At 42.9% G+C, this 20,377-nt stretch overlaps 1 protein-coding gene across 2 annotated transcripts; it reads right to left on the bottom strand.

The window, feature by feature from the left end:
• Nucleotides 1-416: 416 nt before the first annotated feature.
• Nucleotides 417-15,303, bottom strand: LOC132241103 (membrane-spanning 4-domains subfamily A member 8-like). Of its 2 annotated transcripts, none has more exons than XM_059709220.1 (7): nt 14,998-15,303; nt 12,687-12,906; nt 9,352-9,483; nt 6,300-6,359; nt 5,150-5,278; nt 1,543-1,656; nt 417-1,370 (listed from the first exon to the last, which is right to left on the bottom strand). In XM_059709220.1, the coding sequence occupies exons 2-7, from the start codon at nt 12,903-12,905 to the stop codon at nt 1,266-1,268; spliced, it is 759 nt and encodes a 252-aa protein (XP_059565203.1). In that variant the 5' UTR covers nt 12,906; nt 14,998-15,303; the 3' UTR covers nt 417-1,265. The 2 variants fall into 2 exon arrangements, with proteins under 2 accessions (XP_059565203.1, XP_059565202.1); XM_059709219.1 differs by lacking the exon at nt 14,998-15,303 and adding an exon at nt 14,832-14,985 and having other exon boundaries at nt 9,361-9,483.
• Between the last annotated feature and the right edge of the window lie 5,074 nt (nt 15,304-20,377).

Here is a 20,377-nt window from a genome sequence, read left to right as displayed (position 1 = left end):
AGCAGGAGAGAGCACTTGGGGGCCATGAAGCCAGCAGGGGAGCAGTTAGGCATCAATCAGGCCAGCAGGGGAGTGATTAGGAGGCGATCAGGCTGGCAGGCATAAGCGATTAGGGGCAATCAGGCAGGCAGGTGAGCAGTTAGGAGCCAGCGGTCCCAGATTGTGACATCCCCCAAGGGGTGTCAGATTAGAGAGGGAGCAGGCTGGGCTGAGGGTCACCCCCGCTGCATGAATTTCATGCACTGGGTCTCTAGTGTGGCAATATAAAAGAAAGAACTCTGAACACTTATAACAGCCTGGATAGCCTGGAGAGTATTGGCTAAGCAAAGTAAGCCATTCACAGAAACATAAGTATCACCTGATCTCACACATATGTGGAATCTAATGATCCAAATAAACTGATGAACAAAAATAGATCCAGAGTCATAGAAGCATGTTGAACCTTAGAGGGAAGGCAGGGGAGAGTTGGTGGTAAGAGATCAACCCTGACCTTGTATGCGTGTATGCATAACCCATGGACACAGACAATGGGGTGGTGAGAGCCTGGGGTTGGGGACAGAAGTGGGCTGAGGGGAGTTAATGGGAGAAAAAGAGGAACATATGCAATACTTTCAACAATAAAGATTTTTTTAAAAACCCAAAAACAACACTCTCTCCTTTGATACCCCCAACAAATGCTGCTTCTTCAACCATGCTTGTTCTCTGCTTCACCCATCACTGCCAGAATAAATCGTTTTCATCTCTGATCTCTCTCTACACACCCCTAAATTCTATCGTGTGTTATAGAAATCTGCTTGCATGTTCTTCTTCTCTTGTGAGGCAGAAGTTACTTGAAGTCAAAGACTTTGCAAGTTCACCATGTTCACCCTCATCCTGACATTAATAGAGCTTTAAACATATCAAATGCTCAGTGCACTTTTATTCAGTGACTGAATGATTGGGAGAATGAAGCTTGCGATGTCTAGACACTTGTTCCATTAGCTCATGAGCTCACACAGGTAAACACATGAATATCTGCAGTAGACATCCCACAGGTGGATGTCCTAGGGAGGACCTCTTTGCTAAAATTCACTTTAAAGTCCTGTCTCCTTTTAAATGGAGGAACAGCATGAGTAACCAAGCTGAAGTGACTGAAGACCAAGGTGCCAGGAGTTGGAGAGACACATTCCTGAGTTTGTCAAGGAAGGAAAAAGCTGAGTTTCAGAAGCCCAGAAAGGAGAGTTCTTCTTTTGGTTCCAGTGAAAGATGCTTCTAGAACCTTTGGCTTATTTGGAGTCCTGGATCTCACTGGAATAAGACGGTGGAGAGTTCACTGGTTCTGGATTGGCCACTGGGTTTGTCACATAGACAGTTTGAAACACCACAGTGCCCTGAAAAAGACAGGTACATGGAGGTGCGTTAGTGAGAACCACAATTGCACAAAGGCTGTAGATATTCCGGGACTCCCCATGTGCCTGGAGAGGAAACAAAAGCCTAACAGCCTTTCTAGTGCCCACACTCTTTAGGGCATCTTTCCACCCACTAAGGGTCCTACAAACTCACGTTGTTGTGTGAATAGCGGAATAGTTTGCAACCAAAGTGGGCAGACGTGCAGGCAATGCAGAACTCCAAGAGGCTAAAGATGAACAGCACGGCAGAAGTAGTCACTCCAGAGACCTGGAACCAGAAAGATAATGGAGGTCATGAGTGGTGCCCTGGGAGTGTGAGGTCTGGCTCAAAGCATGGCTCTGCAATGGACCATGGCTAGGGCTTTGAGGAAGTCCTCTAACCTCATCTCAGCCTCATGTAGAAAATATCTCCCCAGGTTATGTGAGGGTCGAGTATGTTTGTAAAAGAATTATTTTAACACGTATTACCTGTGTTGCTCTAAGGAAAAGAATAGTCATTGTTTGAGAAAACACCTTGATGACTTGTTTTGGGTACAGGGCATGAAACCTAAGGATGGGGTCTGGAGTGAGACAGTGAAACAGTGAAACTGTTCTGTGTAGGAAGCGAAGAGAAATTTGGGAGTATGGACAGTCCTCAGAGAGAGCAAAGAAAGATGGATAGAGGAGAAAGACAGGACTGAGCAACATGAAGGGATGGTAGGGCCTACAGAAAAAAAGGCATCTTGTGAGAAATTAACACATTACAAAGCATGGATGTCTCACCTCCAGGCATCAGTAGTTACCTCCACCATCCCTCTGAACCTTCAGAGAAAGTCAGCTACTAAAACAATCTTCCTGGCTGCTGACCGTGGCATTTTGTGGAGAGAACTAATTGGGACTGCCTTTAACTTAAGAAAACGGTCAGTAAAAGCATCCCCAAATGGAACTAATTCAGCAGTAGTCAATTTCATGTTAGCACCAGGAGACATCTAAGCCCTTTCCTTGCTGTTCTCCAACAATGCTCAGGAAAATGGGATCTCCCACTGTATCTGGGGAGAGAGTTTGGGTAGAATCCACTTTATCATAAAAGGACAAGAGATGAGTGACCCTAATAACATTGGGATTCCAATTACAGGAGAGAATAAATATGAAAATGAAAGTGCATGGCACATAGTAGGTATCAAACAAATGTTGGTCCAATTATGATTTTTAAAATGGCTTTGGTGATAGCTGGCTTCTCAGAAAATTCTCTCTCATGGAGAGATGCCCTCCTTAGCACTTTCCTTCTCTTCCCTCTTGATTTAGGAAGCATTTATTAAACATCTGTTTGCTACGAAAGACTAGGAACGCATCCCGAGAAGCACAATCTAGTGAGGGAGGCAGATACAAATGCAGATAGTTATAATTTAACTCAGACATGGTAAGAGCTATAAAAGTCCCAATAGTAGTGCCTCAGGGTACTGAGGAGGGAAAGTTTCATTCTCAGTAGAAGATTCAGTGATGTGGGTTTGAACATCTGTCCAGGCAAGGGGAACAGTAGTATAATGATGTCTTAAACAAGGAATCACAGAAGCTTAGGGAGAAGGGGACTTTAAAAATGATGCTTTTCCTCTTCAAATATTTTTAACAACAACATCCTTTTATAAAGAAAGCTTTCTAATGGGAGGAGGGCTGGGAAGATGGGTGAAAATGTGAAGGGTATTAAGAAATACAAATAGGGAGTTGTAAAAACAGTCACAGGCAGGTAAATTAACGTACAGTATAGGAATGTAGTCATCTCATAAGTTATATGTGTCTAATCATTACACCATATACTTGAAACTAATATAGTATTGTTTGTCAACTGTATTTGAAAAATTAAAACACCCTTCCATGAGGGAGAAGGGTTCCTCCAGCAGCTTAGATAGTTATTATTTGGTGAGTATTAATTCATGCTTGTTGAGACCGTGGAGCACCCCATGCCTTGCTTCATCTTTTGCTAAGCTATGTTGAAGTCCAGCCCTCCTTCTTCTGGACTGAAGCCAGAGGTGTGTGGGTGCATGGGATGGAAGCGATCTTTTTCCAAGATCAGACATTGGCAGAACTGAGATTAGAAGTCAGGGGTGGTGGCTCCAGCCAGTATGGTGACTGAGAAACTGGTGAAAATGGCTGGATTCTGGATGCATTTTCAAGGTGAAATCAACAGGATTCCCTGAGGAGTTGGCTCAGAGGTGCGGGAGACAGAATGGGTCAATCAATGATTTCACCAGAGTTTTTTCTGAGTGACTTGAAGGATGCAGTGCCATCAACCTGGAAAAGGCAGCCTGTGAGAACGTTTGGCAAATAAAAACTGGAGATGAGATTTGGACATGTTAATATCCAAATATAAGATGGAGAGTGGACAACTGGATACTAGACACGAGTTTGTGAGAGATGTTTTGCCAGAACATAGACATTTGGAGTCATTGTCATAGGAAAGTGTTTCAAGTCACCAGACTGGATGAGATTGCTAAGGCAGAGAGTAGAGAGAGAAACAGAAGAAAATTGAGGACGGAGTGTGAGAAATTGGGGGAAAGACAAGAACCATCAAAAGAAAAGAGAGCAACCAGTGTGGGTGCAGGAACACCAGCCGCAGGGCCTGAAAGCCAACGGGAAGTCCACCAAAGAGGAGGAATGATTGGGCGCTTGAATAGAGGAGTTTTTTGGAGAACTGAGGTTGAAAGTATGGCTAGTGTGGGTTAAAGAGAGATTATGTGCGGAGAAAATTGGAGACAGTGAGGCAGACAACTCTTTTAAGGAATTTTCTGCAGAGAGAGCCAGAGAAATGGAGTGGTAGCTGAAATAACCAAGAAAAGGTTAGTGTGTCATCGAAGATGAAAGATACAAAAGTGTGTTCACATGTTGATGGAAAAGCTGTAGCAAATGGCAGATAGTGATATAGAAGAGAGGTGGGGCCAGGGAGAGGGGAGAAGCACGTGGAGTGATATAACTTGAGTGGGCAGAGAGGGCAGGGCTACTGTGTAGAGGGAGACATTGAGTTTACATGGGACTCATCTATAGCTGAATTTTTAAATGTTAGCCAAGTGTCCCCTGAGGTCTTGAGATGTGTTGTAAATGCAAAATACACACTGGATTTCTAAGATGTTTCACCCAAAATGCCAAATATTGATTTTTATACAGGTTATAAATTGAAATGATGTTTTTTATTTATGGGGTTAATTAAATGTATTATGGAAATTAATTTCAGTTTTTTTCACTCTTTAATACGGAGACTAGAAAATGTAAAGTCACACACGTGGCTTACATTAGATTTCTATTTGATAACATGGGTCTATAACATGGGATAGCTCATTTGCCTATGCATTTCTATGGCTGCTTTCACACTGGATTGAGCACTGCAACAGAGACCAGATGGCCTGCAAAACCTTAAATGTTCACTCTCTGTCCCATTCTGAACATCTTTGCTGATCCCTTTATCTATGAAAATTGGCAGGAAGGTGAACATGTGGGTAGATGTACAGGTTGGTGGGTACCGGTGCATTATCTCTATAACTGCATTTAATTCTCCCAACAATGTCAAAAGATAGGTCCTCTTTTATAAAGATAGGAATTAAGACTAAGAAGAGTCGCATGCTTGGAGCAGCAGCAATAACCTACAGGTCAGGGACTTGAAACTGTTCTGAGAGCATCTGTTTCCTTTGGTGCTTGGTGAAGCAGCTTGATGGGACCAAGCCCTTTCCAATGATTTCCTAAAGACAGCTACATTGGAAACCAGAGGAGAATTGGTCAAGAGAGATACTTACCACACCACTGCAGGGATAGGAGCTGAAGGAGCTATGCAGGTTGTTGATAATCATATCTGTGATGAGGAGCATGATTCCGACCAGAGAGACGATTGCACTGGTGATACTCAAGCCCATGCTACCCTTCAACTGAAGAAGATACAGAGAGAGGGTAAGTATGAGAAAGGAAAACAATTGTAGCTGAGATGAGCAGAGGCAAAACAAGTGCTTCATAATGTGAATTCCTGGAACCCTAGATGTGAGGCAAGTAAAGAGATGTCTTGTGCAAAATAGGTTTGGTGGTAAAGTAACTTTGAAAGCACCTGGGTGGCACAAAGTTAGATCTTTTGTGCAGGACTTCTCAAAGTCTTTAACATGGATCATGGATCCCCTGGAGAAGAGACTACTAAATAGAAATCCCTCCCAAGTTCTCTAACCATCTTCATAGAGTATCTCATGGGACAAGTATCCCCAAGAATAATGTTTAGGAATCACTGGACTCATTTATCCCACAGGCCATAGGCAGGAGACTCAGCCCACGTGGTCTGGGATGTGACAGGCTCTGATGCTCCATGATTCTGGTCCATGTGCAGGAAGGCATGCCCAGAATTGATCTTCCCTGTGGATTTTTTAAATAGATCTCATCTGGTGTAGGACCAGGTCATCCTGGGGAAAGAAAAGTACTTTCTTGGTCCAATATTTGGGGCCACCAATGCTTGCCCATGTTAATTCACAGAACTAGTTTGGAAGGATTCCTTTGGGAAGCTGCTTCCTGAGCCTCCCCTGGCTTCCCTGTAGAAATGTCTGGCACTGGGCTCTGTGTGCTGCAGGCAGTCGGTTCCTGCTCTGCTGGAGGGCAGCCTAGCACCCCTGGTTGTTTTTTTGCCTCCTCTTGTAAGATCCTCTTAGGAAAGTTATTCTCTCTGTCTCTCCACACCCTGATGCTGCACTTCCTTCCACCAAATCTTCTGGACTCTTTCCCATTTGTGACTCTGTCCAGGTTCATGTGGTCTTGTAAGTGAGTATGAGTGAGCATGCGTGTCAGTGCCCTGTGTCTGGTTATAAGTAGGTTCAAGGACAAGGAAGGCATTGTGTATGAGCTTGTTTCCCTCCATGTGTGTGTCCCCTAAAGGTCCACAGCTGGGAGAGCCTGTCTCAGGGTGGGACTTACCAGGCAAGAAGATCTCGGTAGCTGTTCTGATGTCACTGAGAGGGATCCTGAAATGATGAACTGGCACAGAAGAGAGGGAGTTTAGAAAGAGCCCAGAGAACCCTAGCTGGTTTGGCTCAGTGGATAACATGTTGGCCTGCAGACTAAAGGGTCCCAGGTTTGATTCCAGTCAACGGCACATGCCTGGGTTGTGGGGTTGATTCCCAATGGGGGGCACGCAGGAGCCAGCCAATCAATGATTCTCTCTCATCACTGATATTTCTATGTCTCTCTCCCTCTCCTTTTCTCTCTGAAATCAATAAAAGTATATTTTTCAAAGAGAAAAAAAGAAAGAGTCCAGAGGTCAGGGCCCCACTTTCAGGCTTCTGTGTTTCTGATCACACACATGTGCTCTCATACATGCTAGGATCATCTGCTGGGACCTCCTACTCAACTCAAGGGAGGGGGGAAAAAGGGAAGGAAAGGGAAGGAAGGAGAAGGGGAAAGGAAAGGGAAAGAAGAGAAGAGAGATAAAAGGAAAGGAAAGGAAAGGAAAGGAAAGGAAAGGAAAGGAAAGGAAAGGAAAGGAAAGGAAAGGAAAGGAAAGGAAAGGAAAGGAAAGGAAAAAGAAGGAGGGAGTGATTTGAGAGAAAAATTGTGTTATAGTGGGTAGAAAAGGACATGGTTGATGGGAGAGGGATTGGATTGCGTATGTGTGCCTGTGGAGGAGGGAAGACACTAAGGAGAATGGAAAAGAATCATAAAGGTAATATATTGGAGAAAAGAAAGGATCTGTGGTTCTTAAACTTTTAAGGGATTATAGATCACCCTGAAAATGTGATCAATACTATGGGCTTTTCCATAAAAACAAAAACACCTATGTACCAAATATTTTGTTACAAGGTGGACTCTGAGCCCATCAGAGGACTCCAGGTTGAGTACCCACTGCTTAATGACTGTTCTGTGGCTAGGCAGACACTCAGTTACTGGTGAAATGTTTTCTCCTGGAGCTCCAGTTGTGGGCCTTTGTCCAACAGCACTTGAACACTGGGGTGATGAACTAGGAAAAGGTTTCCTAACCTGTAAGGTGGACTAATTAGAAAAGGTGACCTAATTGGGGTGATGGTGCCTTATAGGGTTGGGACTTGGTATTATGAGCTGAAGTTTATCTCATGATAATCCATTGTTTGAAGTCTAAACCCCCAGGACCTCCAAATGTGACTGTATATATATTACCAGACTCACTATAGTTGGAACTATGGATTTTTTTTTTTTTGACTTTACAATGGTGTGAAAGCCATACACATTCAGTAGAAACTGTTCTTTGGATTTTGGATTTTGATGTTTCCTGGGTGAGTGATATGTGGTAACATACTCTCTGGTGATGCTGGATAGAAGTAGCCAGCCTCAGCTCCCTTTCAGCCATGCAATCACAAGCCTAAATCACCCATTCTCTACAATGTAGTATTTATGCATTTTTGACTCAGGATGTTTTCAATTTATAATGGCCTTTGGGGCTGTAACCCCATCATAAGTTGAAGAGCATCTATATTTGAAGATAGGACCTTTAACGAAGTGGTTAAGGTTAAATGAGGTCATGTGGATGGGCCCTAATCCTATATAATAAAAAGAGAATATGCAAATTGACCATCACACCCTTGCACAAGGTGGCCACCCTCATGTGGTCACAAGATGGCCACCAAAAGATGGCCGGCAGGGGATGGCAGTTGTGGGTGATCAGGCCAGCATGGGAGGGCAGTTAGGGGGTGACAAGGCCATCAGGAGAGGGCATTTGGGGTGACCAGGCCAGCAGGGGAAGGATGGCAATTGGGAGGGCCAAGCCTGCAGGGGATGGCAGTTAGGGGCAACCAGGCTGGCAGGGGAGGGCAGTTGGGGGGGACCAGGCCTGCAGGGGAGGGCAGTTGCGGGTGATTGGGCCAGCAGGGGAGCAGTTAGGTGTCGATCAGGCTGGCTAGAGAGTGGTTAGGGGGTGATCAGGCTGGCAGGCAGAAGTGGTTAGGGGCAATCAGGCAGGCAGGCAGGTGAGCAGTTTGGAGCCAGCAGTCCCACAGGGATGGGGCCTAACCCAGCAGTTGGACATCCCCCAAGGGGTCCCAAATTGGAGAGGATGCAGGCTGGGCTGAGGGACACCCCCCCCCAGTGCACAAATTTTGTGCACGGGGCCTCTAGTAAAATATAAGTGGTGTTCTAATTAGAAGAGCTATGAGGACAGAGACACACATGGAGGAAGATCATGTGAAGACACAGGGAGGAAGACAGCCATCCACAAGCCAAGGAGAGAGGTCTCAAGAGAAACAACCCTTCCCACACCTTGATCTTGGACTTCCAGCATCCAGAACTATCTTATATAATAAAAACCTAATGTGCTAAGTGTCTGGTCATCTTTGGTCAATATGCTAATGATATGCTAAGGCTCCTCAACCACTTTCTATGACATGCACTGACCACCCAGACGCTCAGCTGGTAGGTTAGCTTGCTGCTGGGGTCCAGCCAATTGGGACTGAGCCAGACGGGCCGGACATGCCCTGGAGCCCTCTCACAGTCCCTTCCCAGCTGGCCAACCTCCCGTATCCCTCCCCAGACCTGATGGTGCACCGGTGGGGTCCCTCGGCCTGGCCTATGCCCTCTCGCAATCCAGGACCCCTCAAGGGATGTCGGAGAGCCGGTTTTAGCCCAACAGTGGAACAACTGGTCACTATGACACGCACTGATCACGAGGGGGCAGATGCTCAATGCAGGAGCTGCCCCCTGGTGGTCAGTGTGCTCCCACAGGGGGCAAGCTGCTCAGCCAAAGCCGGGCTCATGGCTGGCAAGCACAACGGCGGTGGTGGGAGGCTCTCACACCTTTGCGAGAGCACTAAGGATGTCCAACTGCCGGCTTAGGCTTGCTTCCCCCAGGGAGCGGGCCTAAGCCAGCAGTCGACATCCCCCGAGGGCTCCCAGACTGTGAGAGGGTGCAGGCCTGGCTGAGGGACCTGCACTTGGGGTTGTATTGCCAAGGTGAGCCTGAGTGTGTTGGCACTTTCTGGAACTCACTTGCAGGGCGACTGACATTACTTACCAAGATGCCTCCCCAGAAGGGATAGCCTCCGTAGAATGAGAGAGCCGTGTAGTACCAGAGAACGATGGTGCCTAAGACACTGCCGAGGCCAATGTGTACCAGGCCGATCAGGATCTGGATGGCCTGTTAGATGAACCAAAAGCTGAGACCTTTGTTTCCAAGGACAAATCTTAACCCCTGCACCCTTGGGACTCCTTCTTATTTTAAAATATATTTTGTTTCCTTGGTCAATAAAGTCATATTTAAAATGTACTAATGAAATAATACTTCCCATAATTTCCCCCCACTCAAAGAAAACAACCACTTGTATTTTGGTGTATAAACTTCCATTATTTTTTCAAATATATACGCTGATTATACAAAAGGGCTCTGCATATCTAACTTAATATTTCATTATGAAAACATCCCCACGGTATTAAGTATTCTTTAAATATATGCTTTATAAGGTTTTCCACATCCCATTATGTGGATGATCTGTGGAAGAGTTGGAACAAAGATATTGGGCAGGTGTAATATGTTTCCATATTATAAACAATACTGCAATGAACATCATTTTGTAGATAAGTCTTTGTGCTCATCTTTTATTTCTTTGGAATATTGCTTTGGATTGAATTGTGTCTTCTCTTGCTCATCAAATTTATATATCTCTATTTTTTAATCTTCATGTGAAAATTTTTCTTATTGATTTTGAGAGAGAATGGAACAGAGATATGATGGAGAGAGAGAGAGAGAGAGAGAGAGAGAGAGAGAGAGAGAGAGAGAGAGAGAGAGAGAGAACACTGGTGTGCAAAAGACACATCAATTGGTTGCCTCTCATATATGACTGGACTGGGGCTGGGTATTGAACCTGCAACCCAGGTACATGCCCTTGACTAGTAATCAAATCTGCCACCCTTCAGTGCACAACAATTGAGCAATTCTGGCCAGGGCTCAAATTAATATTTTGAAGTTCAAACCTCCAGTGACTCAGAATGGAATCTCATTTGTAAATAGGGTTGCTGCAGATGCAATTAGATAATATGAAGTATAATGGAATAGGGTATCCCCTAAATGACTGCTATCCTTTCAAAGGAATGCCATGTGAAGAGAAACATGTGCACCTAGGAGAATGCCAAGATGGGAGTAATGCTGCCACAAGCCAAGGACCTACTGGAAGCTGGGAGACTGGCCTGGAACAGAACCATCCCCAGAGCCTTCAGAGGGAGCACGGCCCCATGGATACTATGATTACAAACCTATGAACTGAGATAATAATTTTATTGTGTTCTAAGCCACCCAATTGGTAGTACTTTTTTTATGGCAACTCTAGGAAACTAATATATATTCATGCTCAAAATATATAGAGAATATAAATATGTTATTCCATTAAACTTGCACAAATGGTAGAAAATTATACAAAATATCTGCCCCCAATTTTTTTTCTCAATGATGTAGCTTGGGAGTATGTCCTTATAATTACATAAGGAGATAAGGAGTTTTATTTTTATTTTAAAAACATTTTGTATTAAAAAAATAAGTTATCATTGACTTTAGAGAGAGGAAGGGAGAAGGGAGAGAGAACTACTGATGAGAAAGAAACATTGATCGGTTGCCTCCTACTGGATATGGAGTCTGCCATCGGGCCTGTGCCCTGACTGGGAATAGAGCTGGCGACCACTGAGTACATGACATGAAGGTCAACCAACTGAGCCACACTGGCCAGGACTAAGAGTGTCTTTTTCATAGCTCCATCACATTTCATTCTTTAGACATACAATATATTGACTTAACCAGTATTATACTGATGAATTTTTTGGTTGTTCCCATTCTTTAGCTATTGTAACAGGGTATAGGGTTTAAAAAAAACTTTACATCTAATTAACTAACTAATCAAAGATTAAAAGTAAGAATATACTAATAAAACTTACAGTCTTAAATATTAATAATTTCATATTTAAGCATGTTAAGGCAGAAGCAGTTCCAGTTGCCCTTTTCACTGGCCTCTACCATAAATGTGTAGTAGATACTGATGGCTGGACAGGCCTATAACATCCTGATGCCAGAAATAAAACCCACAGAGAGAGAAAAACTCACCAGGTGCTGACAGACATGAAAGAGGTCATCAAACCCACGTGAGAACCCAAATGTAAAACTAATGTCAGCATTCCTTAATGCCCTTCTTTCCACAATCCCTCTATAAAAGCCTTTTGCCTACCCTGAGACATTAAGATGGTTGCTAAGTCATAAGTCTACCATCTTCTCAGGTAGTCAGCACCTAAATAAATCACTTTTCTACCATCAGCAATGGTGTCATGAATTTGGCTTCACAGCAGCAGGCAAAAGACCCTGAGGGTCATTTGGGCCAGTTTCACTATCACACACCATGCTGCAATAAATAACCTCATACATGTCATATTTCTTACGTGTACAGGCATATCTGCAGGACAAGTCTCAGAAATTGAATTATTGTGTATTTTAAAATTTGGCAGATACAGAAAGCCCTCCATACAGGTTGTATCAATTTACATTACTATGAGCAGTATATGGGGTGGGGGAGGAGTTAGGATTTGAACCCAGGCAGCCTGAATCAGAATTCATGCGTTGTCTTGTCCTAGCTGGTTTGGCTCAGTGGATAGAGGGTGGTCCTGCAGACTGATGGGTCCCAGGTTCTATTCTGGTCAAGGGCCCATACCTCAGTTACAGGCTCCTCCCTGTCCCAGGCCAAGGCTCTGATCCAGGCACATTCAGGAGGCAACCAATCAATGTGTTTCTCTCACATCGATGTTTCTCTCTCTCCCTCTCTCGCTTCCTCTCTCTAAAAGATCAATAGAGAAATATCCTCAGGTGAAAATTAACAACAACAACAACAACAAAAAGAGTCCATGAGTGTCTTCTTTCACCCAAGCAATGAGATGGGCTTTCCCTGGCCCCACCCTGGACAGCCTTTTGGGGGGAAATCATCAAAAGTTTATATCTTATTCACATTGGAGAGAGATTCCATTCAAGCACATTGGGTTTAGAATCCACGTTCTGATTCACTGGACCCACCTTCCTCCAGAGGCCACATGGGTCAACATGGATTCTGGCAACAAGACCAACATTCCAATTTACTGCTTCTTTGTTGCTTTTCTTTCTCTTTACTAAAATGCCCAAGATAGATAATACAAGGTCCCACAGGGAGGCCCTGGTAATGCTGTAGAGCTGAGCTTCTTAATGGACCTGAGTTTGGCAAGGCTGGGTCAGCTCCAGCCCCACTTGCTGCCTTAGGAGTTTCTGTACTTCCAAACCTCCTCCTACCCCTGACTCCAGCCATGTGGCCCGTGCACACAGTGTGAAATTTCACTTACCCCTAAAACTTTGGCCTCTTTTAAGGATCTCCCAGTAGGTTGCATAGACACAGGCGGTTCCAAACCAGGTTGGTTCCCAGAAATTTGGTGGACTTGTGGCTGGTTGAGTGGATACAGGGGCACCTGAGACATGCTTCCGGGGTTCACAGGATACCCATTGTGGGATGCCATCACAAACACAGAATTGGCTGTGGGGCCTTCTGAAGTCATCAGATTCATGCTGTTAAGGTATAAATGCAGTAGAGTCATCCCTCACATGTACACTAATGTTTTCATTGAAACATAACTTTTGGCTTTCATTAAGTCATTTGAGCATCTAAATCTCCTATGAGTTTATTGTTTGAGATATTAGGCAGCAGTTAGAGAGCATAAATGCAGTCAGTGCTTTACAAATACATTTTCTTGATTCCTCACACCTTGCCAGTTTTCCAGGTGAGAAAACCGAGGCCCAAAGTGGGTAAGAACTATGGAGAGCAGGGCTGTGTCCTTTTCACTTTTGTATCTCTCGTTGTGCTTAGCAGGACATTTTGCACAAAGTGGTGCTTCAACACTGCAGAGCTGGAGAGTCTCCAGGAGAACAGTGTGTCTAATTCTTTCAATTTCTGAAAAAGGAAACTGAGGCTGGGAGTGTGGACATGGATTCCCCTAGTTCACAGCCGTGTAAATATTCGTTAAATGGAGATCCTTATCCTCCAAGGAAGCCCATTGCCAGGGCTGAGTATATTCACTGGAGGGCTCATGGTATTCAGTGTTCCAGGTCACTTGTGAATTCTGGTTTCGGTTTTTTAAAATTTCTTTCTTTTTTTTAAAGAGATACATAGTAAGTTAAATTTATTTTGCTTCTTCCACTGTGCATTTCTTTTGGATACAGAACTCTTATGTTTCATGCACGAAATTTAGAGAAAAAGTTAAAGTGAATTGTAATAACATCAGGAAGCAACTTTTAAATAAACCTTAGGTAAAGGTAATGACTCACAGAATTCCATATAGGTAGCATAACAAATACATTTGAAAATAAAATGGTACAGTGCATCTTCAGAAATACTCAAGAAGTTGGCACCTCTGATGATTGGTAAGTTCTCAGCTCTAGAATATTCTAAAATGACTTAACATGCAGACCTGAATCTCCTATCTGAAAGAGTGAATTCTTTGGAGCATTTTATCAGGTGGGATTTATAATCTATTTTCTTATTCTTCAGACACTACTTGCACTTTCTCCTCAATGCCATAAACCGATATACATATACTAGAGGCCCAGTGCACAAAATTTGTGCATGGGGGGTGGTGTGTCCCTCAGCCCGGCCTGAACCCTCTCCAATCTGGGACCCCTTGGGGGATGTTTGACTGCCGGTTTGGGCCCAATTCCTTTTGTGCCCAAATCAGCAGTTGGACATCCCTCTCACAATCCTCGACTGCTGGCTTCTAACCGCTCACCTTCCTACCTGCCTGATTGCCCCTAACAGCTTCTGCCTGCCAGCCTGATTGCCCCCTAACTGTTCCCCTGCCAGCCTGATTGATGCCTTACTGCTCCCCTGCTGGCCTGATCATCCCCAACTGCTCTCCCCTGCCAGCCTGGTTGCCCCAAGCAGCCTGCTGTTTGGTCATTACTGTTACTGTGATAGCATCTCGGACAATTTGCATATTCCTCTATTATTAGTATAGATTTACTTCAATACTTTACCCCCATGGATATCTCCTCTATAAAGTCCTAAGTTCCTAAACAACAGTGACAATATTTACTACTTTTAATTGTAACAGCTACCCCTGAGTATCCGGTAAGTAACTTGCTATCATGTCACTTTCACTATGGTTTGTTTCTAAGCTGCTCTCACAGATCTTTATACACATGGTCTCTAATTTTTATAACTCGGTGGGAAGAAATAATATAATACTACTCTTGTTTTACAGAGACGGTAACTAAAGAGAAAAAAGTTTCATTATCTCCAATTTAGGGTCCAATGAAACAGGTTTTGAACAATCTCTCTGGCTACAAAGTCTTCATGATTTTTTTTAAAGGAGGCACGTTTTACTAGAAAGTATAAATTTAGCAGCTTCAAACAGAATTCATGTCTGTGAAGGTCAGAAGTCTGGCATGGCTGGGGTCCCTGATCAGGGTATGATAAGGCTGAAAGCAACGTGTCTAACCTGACTGAATTCTTTTCCTTCCTCTTTTTTTGGAGCACATCCTCAAGAGCTAGTACAATAAATCCTGCCATGGGCTCTTCCTCACACCTACAGTTATCACTTGGCAGAAAAACCTTATCAGCATGCCTGAGCTATCTATAAAAACCCTTAGATTAAATATACTCACTTTATTCTGCCAGTGGCTAAGTCTCCCTTGCTTCTCTTCCCCAGGGTTGGTTGTAGGCAACTTGTTTTTCCGGAAAGAACCAGGTTCAGTTACAAAATATATTTAGAAAGATTGAAAGCAAAGTCCTTCTGCTAGGGCAGTGATGGCGAAACTATGACATGCGTGTCAGAGGTGACACGCAAACTCATTTTTTTGGTTGATTTTTCTTTGTTAAATGGCATTTAAATATATAAAATAAATATCAAAAATATAAGTCTTTGTTTTACTATGGTTGCAAATATCAAAAAATTTCTATATGTGACACGGCACCAGAGTTAAGTTAGGGTTTTTCAAAATGCTGACACGCCGAGCTCAAAAAGTTCGCCTTCACTGTCCTAGGGCCAGCTGCCTAGCGCTCACCCCCCCCCCCCCCACCCCACATATTCTTCCTGTAATTGAAAAGGAACCAATTAAATGCAGTTCAATTGGATAAGTGTTTAATGGTATCTGTGTGGAAAAGAAAGTGTTGCTTGAACTGGGCGCTGAGGCTACTGCATATAGCTGCCAGTAAGACAGAATAACAAATCCCTCAGGGGAGAAACAGGAAGCCTCCATCACGTAGTTTCATTGCTCCACCTGCAGTTTCACTGCTGGCTTCCCAGAAAAGGAAGAGGATGTTCAGGCAGCATTTCTGCTGGTCATTTGCCCAAATTCTTACAGTCAGGCAGGGAGGAACTGCAACTGCAATTAGCTTATAAGGACACTGTATGTGAGTTCCTTTATCACCTTTTAGTGCATTTTATTCTAATTCTGTTTAATAGTTAGAATTGTAATTTTTTTTTTCTGTTACAATATCGGGATTTTTGTACCCCCTGCCCACGTTTGTTTTTAGAGACACAAAATAAGTTAATTTTACTTTGCTTATTCCACTGTGCATTTCATTTGAATTCAGAACTCTTATTTTGGATCCAAAGCCCACATTTTGGAGGAAAATCCTGTATTAAATGGCCCTAAAATTATCCTGTTTTGCAGTCTTACTGATACCATTATAATTTACCCAGTTATTATTTACTTACTTATTTATTTACAGAAAAGGAGTAAAAGAAAGGCCAGGTAATATAGGCATGCCATTTGTACAGCTCTGTCAGGAATCTGCCACTTAACATTCTCCAGGTCTATTCCCCGAACACCAGTGGGGGAAGGGACTAGATAATAAAAATATGCCCAGTAAGGTCTAAATGAGGTAAGGAAGGTAGTTTTCTGTCAGACACCTGGGTTCAGGGCATTGGCCAGAATAGACAGGCCACCACATGGGCAGATTTGAGATTGATAAGCTCCTGATCAAAGGACTTTTCTCTTGGCCTTCTTGTGCTCCTAGCTCTCCTGTTACAGGGGGGTGTGCTCCCCATGTGACTCACAGCCCTATACAATAGACTGACGGACTGTGACTAGACTGATGCTGTGCCCAACTCAACTCCTTCATGGAATGGAAACTTTGGACACTGGCTTTGCTTCTAGCTCTGCTGAAGCCCCAGCTGCACATTTTCCAGGACTGGTTTAAGAGAAATGGGACTTTGCAACCCCAGGGATATAATTTCACTCGAATAAACCTTTCTACCACATTTCATTCTCCTATGTGAGTCTTAGGAAATTCTTTTTCTCAAGATATCGTAAGAATCCCACTCCCACTAGCAACAGAAAAATTCCACCTGTGCATTTCTCTGATAACATAATAAGTTACCTAACTGCTCTAACAGCAGAAAATGGATCTGGATGGGCAAGTGGGGACTGGTTTGCCTCCTTGGTCTCCCCTAACGTCGGATCTGAGCCCCTCTGCCAGGGACTGGACCTTCTTGGATGCCAGGTATTTGATGGAGAAACCCTGAGAAGTTGTGGGTATATAAGAGTCTTTATTGTAGCCCAAATAGCCATTGCTGCGACATGAGCTATTAGACAAAGCAGTTCTTCAAAGTACAGTCCCCAGTAGCCATACACCGGCTAGGTAACAATACATCTTTCCTACAAAGTAACAGTAGACTCAACATAGGAGCTATACAGGAGCTATCCTTAGAGCTACAGCCTCACTAAGCAGCCACCTCTGAGCCGCTACCTGCTGGTTAGCAACGTACTTTAATACTAACTTAGACAAAGAGGCTTCTTTCCAAATTGTGACCTCACTATTTTTGGGTTATAGAAGGGCACCCTTTTGCAGTATGCAGACAGTAAGATAGCTGTGTCCTTGCTTCTTGCACCTGCTTATAGCAACTTAGGCTTGAACACCCTGATTAGGATTCCCATGCTCAGAGTGGCCTTGAACATCCAACGCACTCTCGATAGGGTCCTTACACCCACACTGTCCCAAATGAAGGCAAACATGACATCTATGACTATTTTTATTTAAAGGAAGAACTTGGAATCCTAATTATGCAAGTTAACACAGGGCTCCCAATAAATATATAGCAACTTGTCCTCCCCTGGAGTAGGCCTGGCTCATAGAAAGCTCAGGGCAATGGTGATTTTTTGTTGCTCAGGGCAATGTGATTTCTTTCCTGTTAATTGGACACATTTTTTCTACTTTCTCTGTGGCTAAAAGGCAGTGCATATAATCTCCAACTCACCTTATAATTAAAATTTTTTCATTGTTAGAGCAAGTTCTTTTCCCTCTTGTGAAAGTACTTGTGAACTGAGAGCTGATTGTTAGGACTCCATGAGGCTGCTAGGATGTCAGTAGGGACTGTGATCTTTGTGATTCTAAGTATTATATCTGCAGGACCTGCATATTTTGCAAGAAAACATGAAAGTGAACCAAGGTGTACAGAGGTAAATCTGTTAATGTCCTAGAATTCTCAAATTTGAAAGCCTAGTTTCTTCTGGCCCCAAAATGAATGAAAATGTTTCTAATTCTAATTTCTAAGCTGGATTTATGAAGGATGGAGAAGGAAATGTTTTCTTCAGAAAGTTTCCTTTGACTTGGATAATGAAAAATTGGGTTGATAGTTCATCCTTGGAGGGTGTGAAAGAATAAAGTTCATAAAGTCTCTCAGAGCAGTGCAGCCCCATTTTGATGGGTTTCAAGAAACTATTTAGCCTTTGTATGGAAATATAACATTAAGGCTTTCCATAACTCCTAAGAAAAAAAAGTAAAAATTATATAAGAAAATGTCTTCATAATGTTTATATAATAAAATGAAAACATAACCTCTGTAGTCACTGTTTACAAAGACAGCCAAATAGTGAGTTTACACTCTGTAATTTGTACAAATATAATAAATAGGTTAAAAAATTGGTTGTCATAATCTTGTAATGATTTTCTACTTGGAAAAAATATGTGCCAAGTGAAAACCTAAACAATAAAGTTGTGATTTAAAAGTGAGGATTACACTTGGAAATTGTAAAATGAAATAATGTGTAAATACTGTATGGAATAAAAGTTTAAACAGGGTGTAGTTTTTATTTTATTTATTTATTTATTTTTAAATATATTTTTATTGATTTCAGAGAGGAAGGTAGAGGGAAACATCAATGATGAGAGAGAATCATTAATGGGCTGCCTCCTGATCAATGCAAGGCGCCCTACTGGGGATAGAAACTGCAACCCCGGGCATGTGCCCTTGACCAGAATCCAACCTGGGACCTTTCAGTCTGCAGGCTGATGCTCTATCCACTGAGCCAACCCAGCTAGGGCCAGGGTCTAGTTTTTAAAAGCATAAAACTTTTTACTGCCTAACAATTTTTAAAAACTTTAAATTTTTCTTTGCTTAATCCTCAACCGAGGATATTTTTTCCATTGATTATTAGAGAGAGTGGAAGGCGGTGAGGGAGGGAAGGGGAAAGAGAGAGAGAGGAAGAAAGAGAGAGACACAGAGAGAGATGGAAAAACATTGATGTGAGAAAGACACGTTGATTGGTTGCCTCCTGCATGTGCCCCCACTGGGGCCAGGGATCAAACTGCAGCTCACACATGAACCGTTGAACAGGAATTGACCTGTGATCCTTCAGTGCGTGGGTTGACTATCTACTAAGCGACACTGGCCAAGGCATAACGATTTCATTTAATGAAGCAAAAATACAATTTTACATTGTAATGGTTCTAGGAGGTTCTCTGGTTAGTTATAACATAAGAACAAAAGCCTGCAAATTGACACACAAGTTAACAATCAGTAGTTATAAAGATGAGATTTGAAAACATATACAGGTGACTGCAGCATGTTCTTGTTTTTGTTATTGAATGTAATTTTTTACATAAAACTAAATTTCAAATACTGGGTTATATAGGTAATTCAATTTTTTATATTCTTGTAAACAAGGGTGGGCTTTCTCTTACCCTGTTACTTCTCAAAGATGTACTCAATTCAGAATGTTTCTTTCCTGTAGATTTAGAATGTTCTTAGTTCATTATATTTCTTCCTTACTTTGTATTTATGCACAGGAAGCTCCTACTGTTAAATACTCAATGACTTCAGGAGAATCCAGATGCTCCTGTGGCTTCTAACAACTCAGTCTATATTTATTGAATTCTTTAAAAACATTCGTTTTGTGATAGTAGTTGGCATACAATATTATATTAGTTTCAGAAGTACAACATCATGATTACACATTTATATACTATACTAGAGGCCCAATGCACGAAATTTGTGCAAGGGTAGGCCTGCGAAGTCCCGGCTGCCAGGGCCCTCACAGCCCCTGCTGCCTCAAGACCCTGCCCCCCACCCGCACCTTGGTCTGGTGCTGCCCGCGTCTACCACCACACACCCCCGGTTCCCTGGTTCCCTGGAGCCCCTTCCATTAATTACCTCATAACTTTGGAAGATATCCTAAGACAACATTTGTTCTTGAGTACTATTGCATCGGTGGCAACAGCATATAAAAAGCATAATAATTTCAGTGGATGATTCTCTCTGAAAGTCTTCTCAAAATAATGGTATAATATTGCACTTAAAAACCAAAATAAAAACCACCTACTCTCCTTTAATGCCCCCAACAAATGCTGCTTCCTTGCCGGGAGCCGGTCCATCCTTGCTGTTTCAAGGGACCTGGCATATATGGCATACGGTTCTTAATATGTTTGCTCACCTTCTTGGCACTGTGTTTTAACCAAAGTCACCTCTCCGAGAAAGGTTGAATCCCTAGGTAGGGATTTTCCCCTGAAGTTAGGGAGGGAATAAAACCCCTCAACTAAGTGCCAGGCGGGTAATTAATCCCTTTAACTACGAACAATCATGCTTAAACTACATAATCTTTTCTCCCTGGAATGGAGATAAGAAACGCCCTAACCTTTGTAATAGAGATTGATAGGATTGAATCAACTGGTATAAATACAGTTGTAACAAGACAGAAACACTCAGAACTTAGAACAGAACTAAGAAGACAGAACTCAGAATCTAGAGACAGAGACAGAACT

The sequence above is a fragment of the Myotis daubentonii genome, chromosome 9, assembly GCF_963259705.1.
Source record: "Myotis daubentonii chromosome 9, mMyoDau2.1, whole genome shotgun sequence".
In the NCBI taxonomy this organism is placed as follows: Eukaryota; Metazoa; Chordata; class Mammalia; order Chiroptera; family Vespertilionidae; genus Myotis; species Myotis daubentonii.
Note: the sequence above shows the minus strand (reverse complement) of the source record. Positions and strands in the feature narration are given on the sequence as shown.

Coding starts and splice junctions, on each gene's coding strand:
- LOC132241103 (XM_059709219.1), bottom strand. CDS start 14,902: ATGGCAGGATTTATTGTACTAGCTCTTGAGGATGTGCTCCAAAAAAAG. Junction 1,657..5,149: donor CCTATCCCTGCAGTGGTGTG/GTAAGTATCTCT, acceptor TTCTGGTTCCAG/GTCTCTGGAGTGACTACTTC. Junction 1,371..1,542: donor TCCGCTATTCACACAACAAC/GTGAGTTTGTAG, acceptor TGTCTTTTTCAG/GGCACTGTGGTGTTTCAAAC.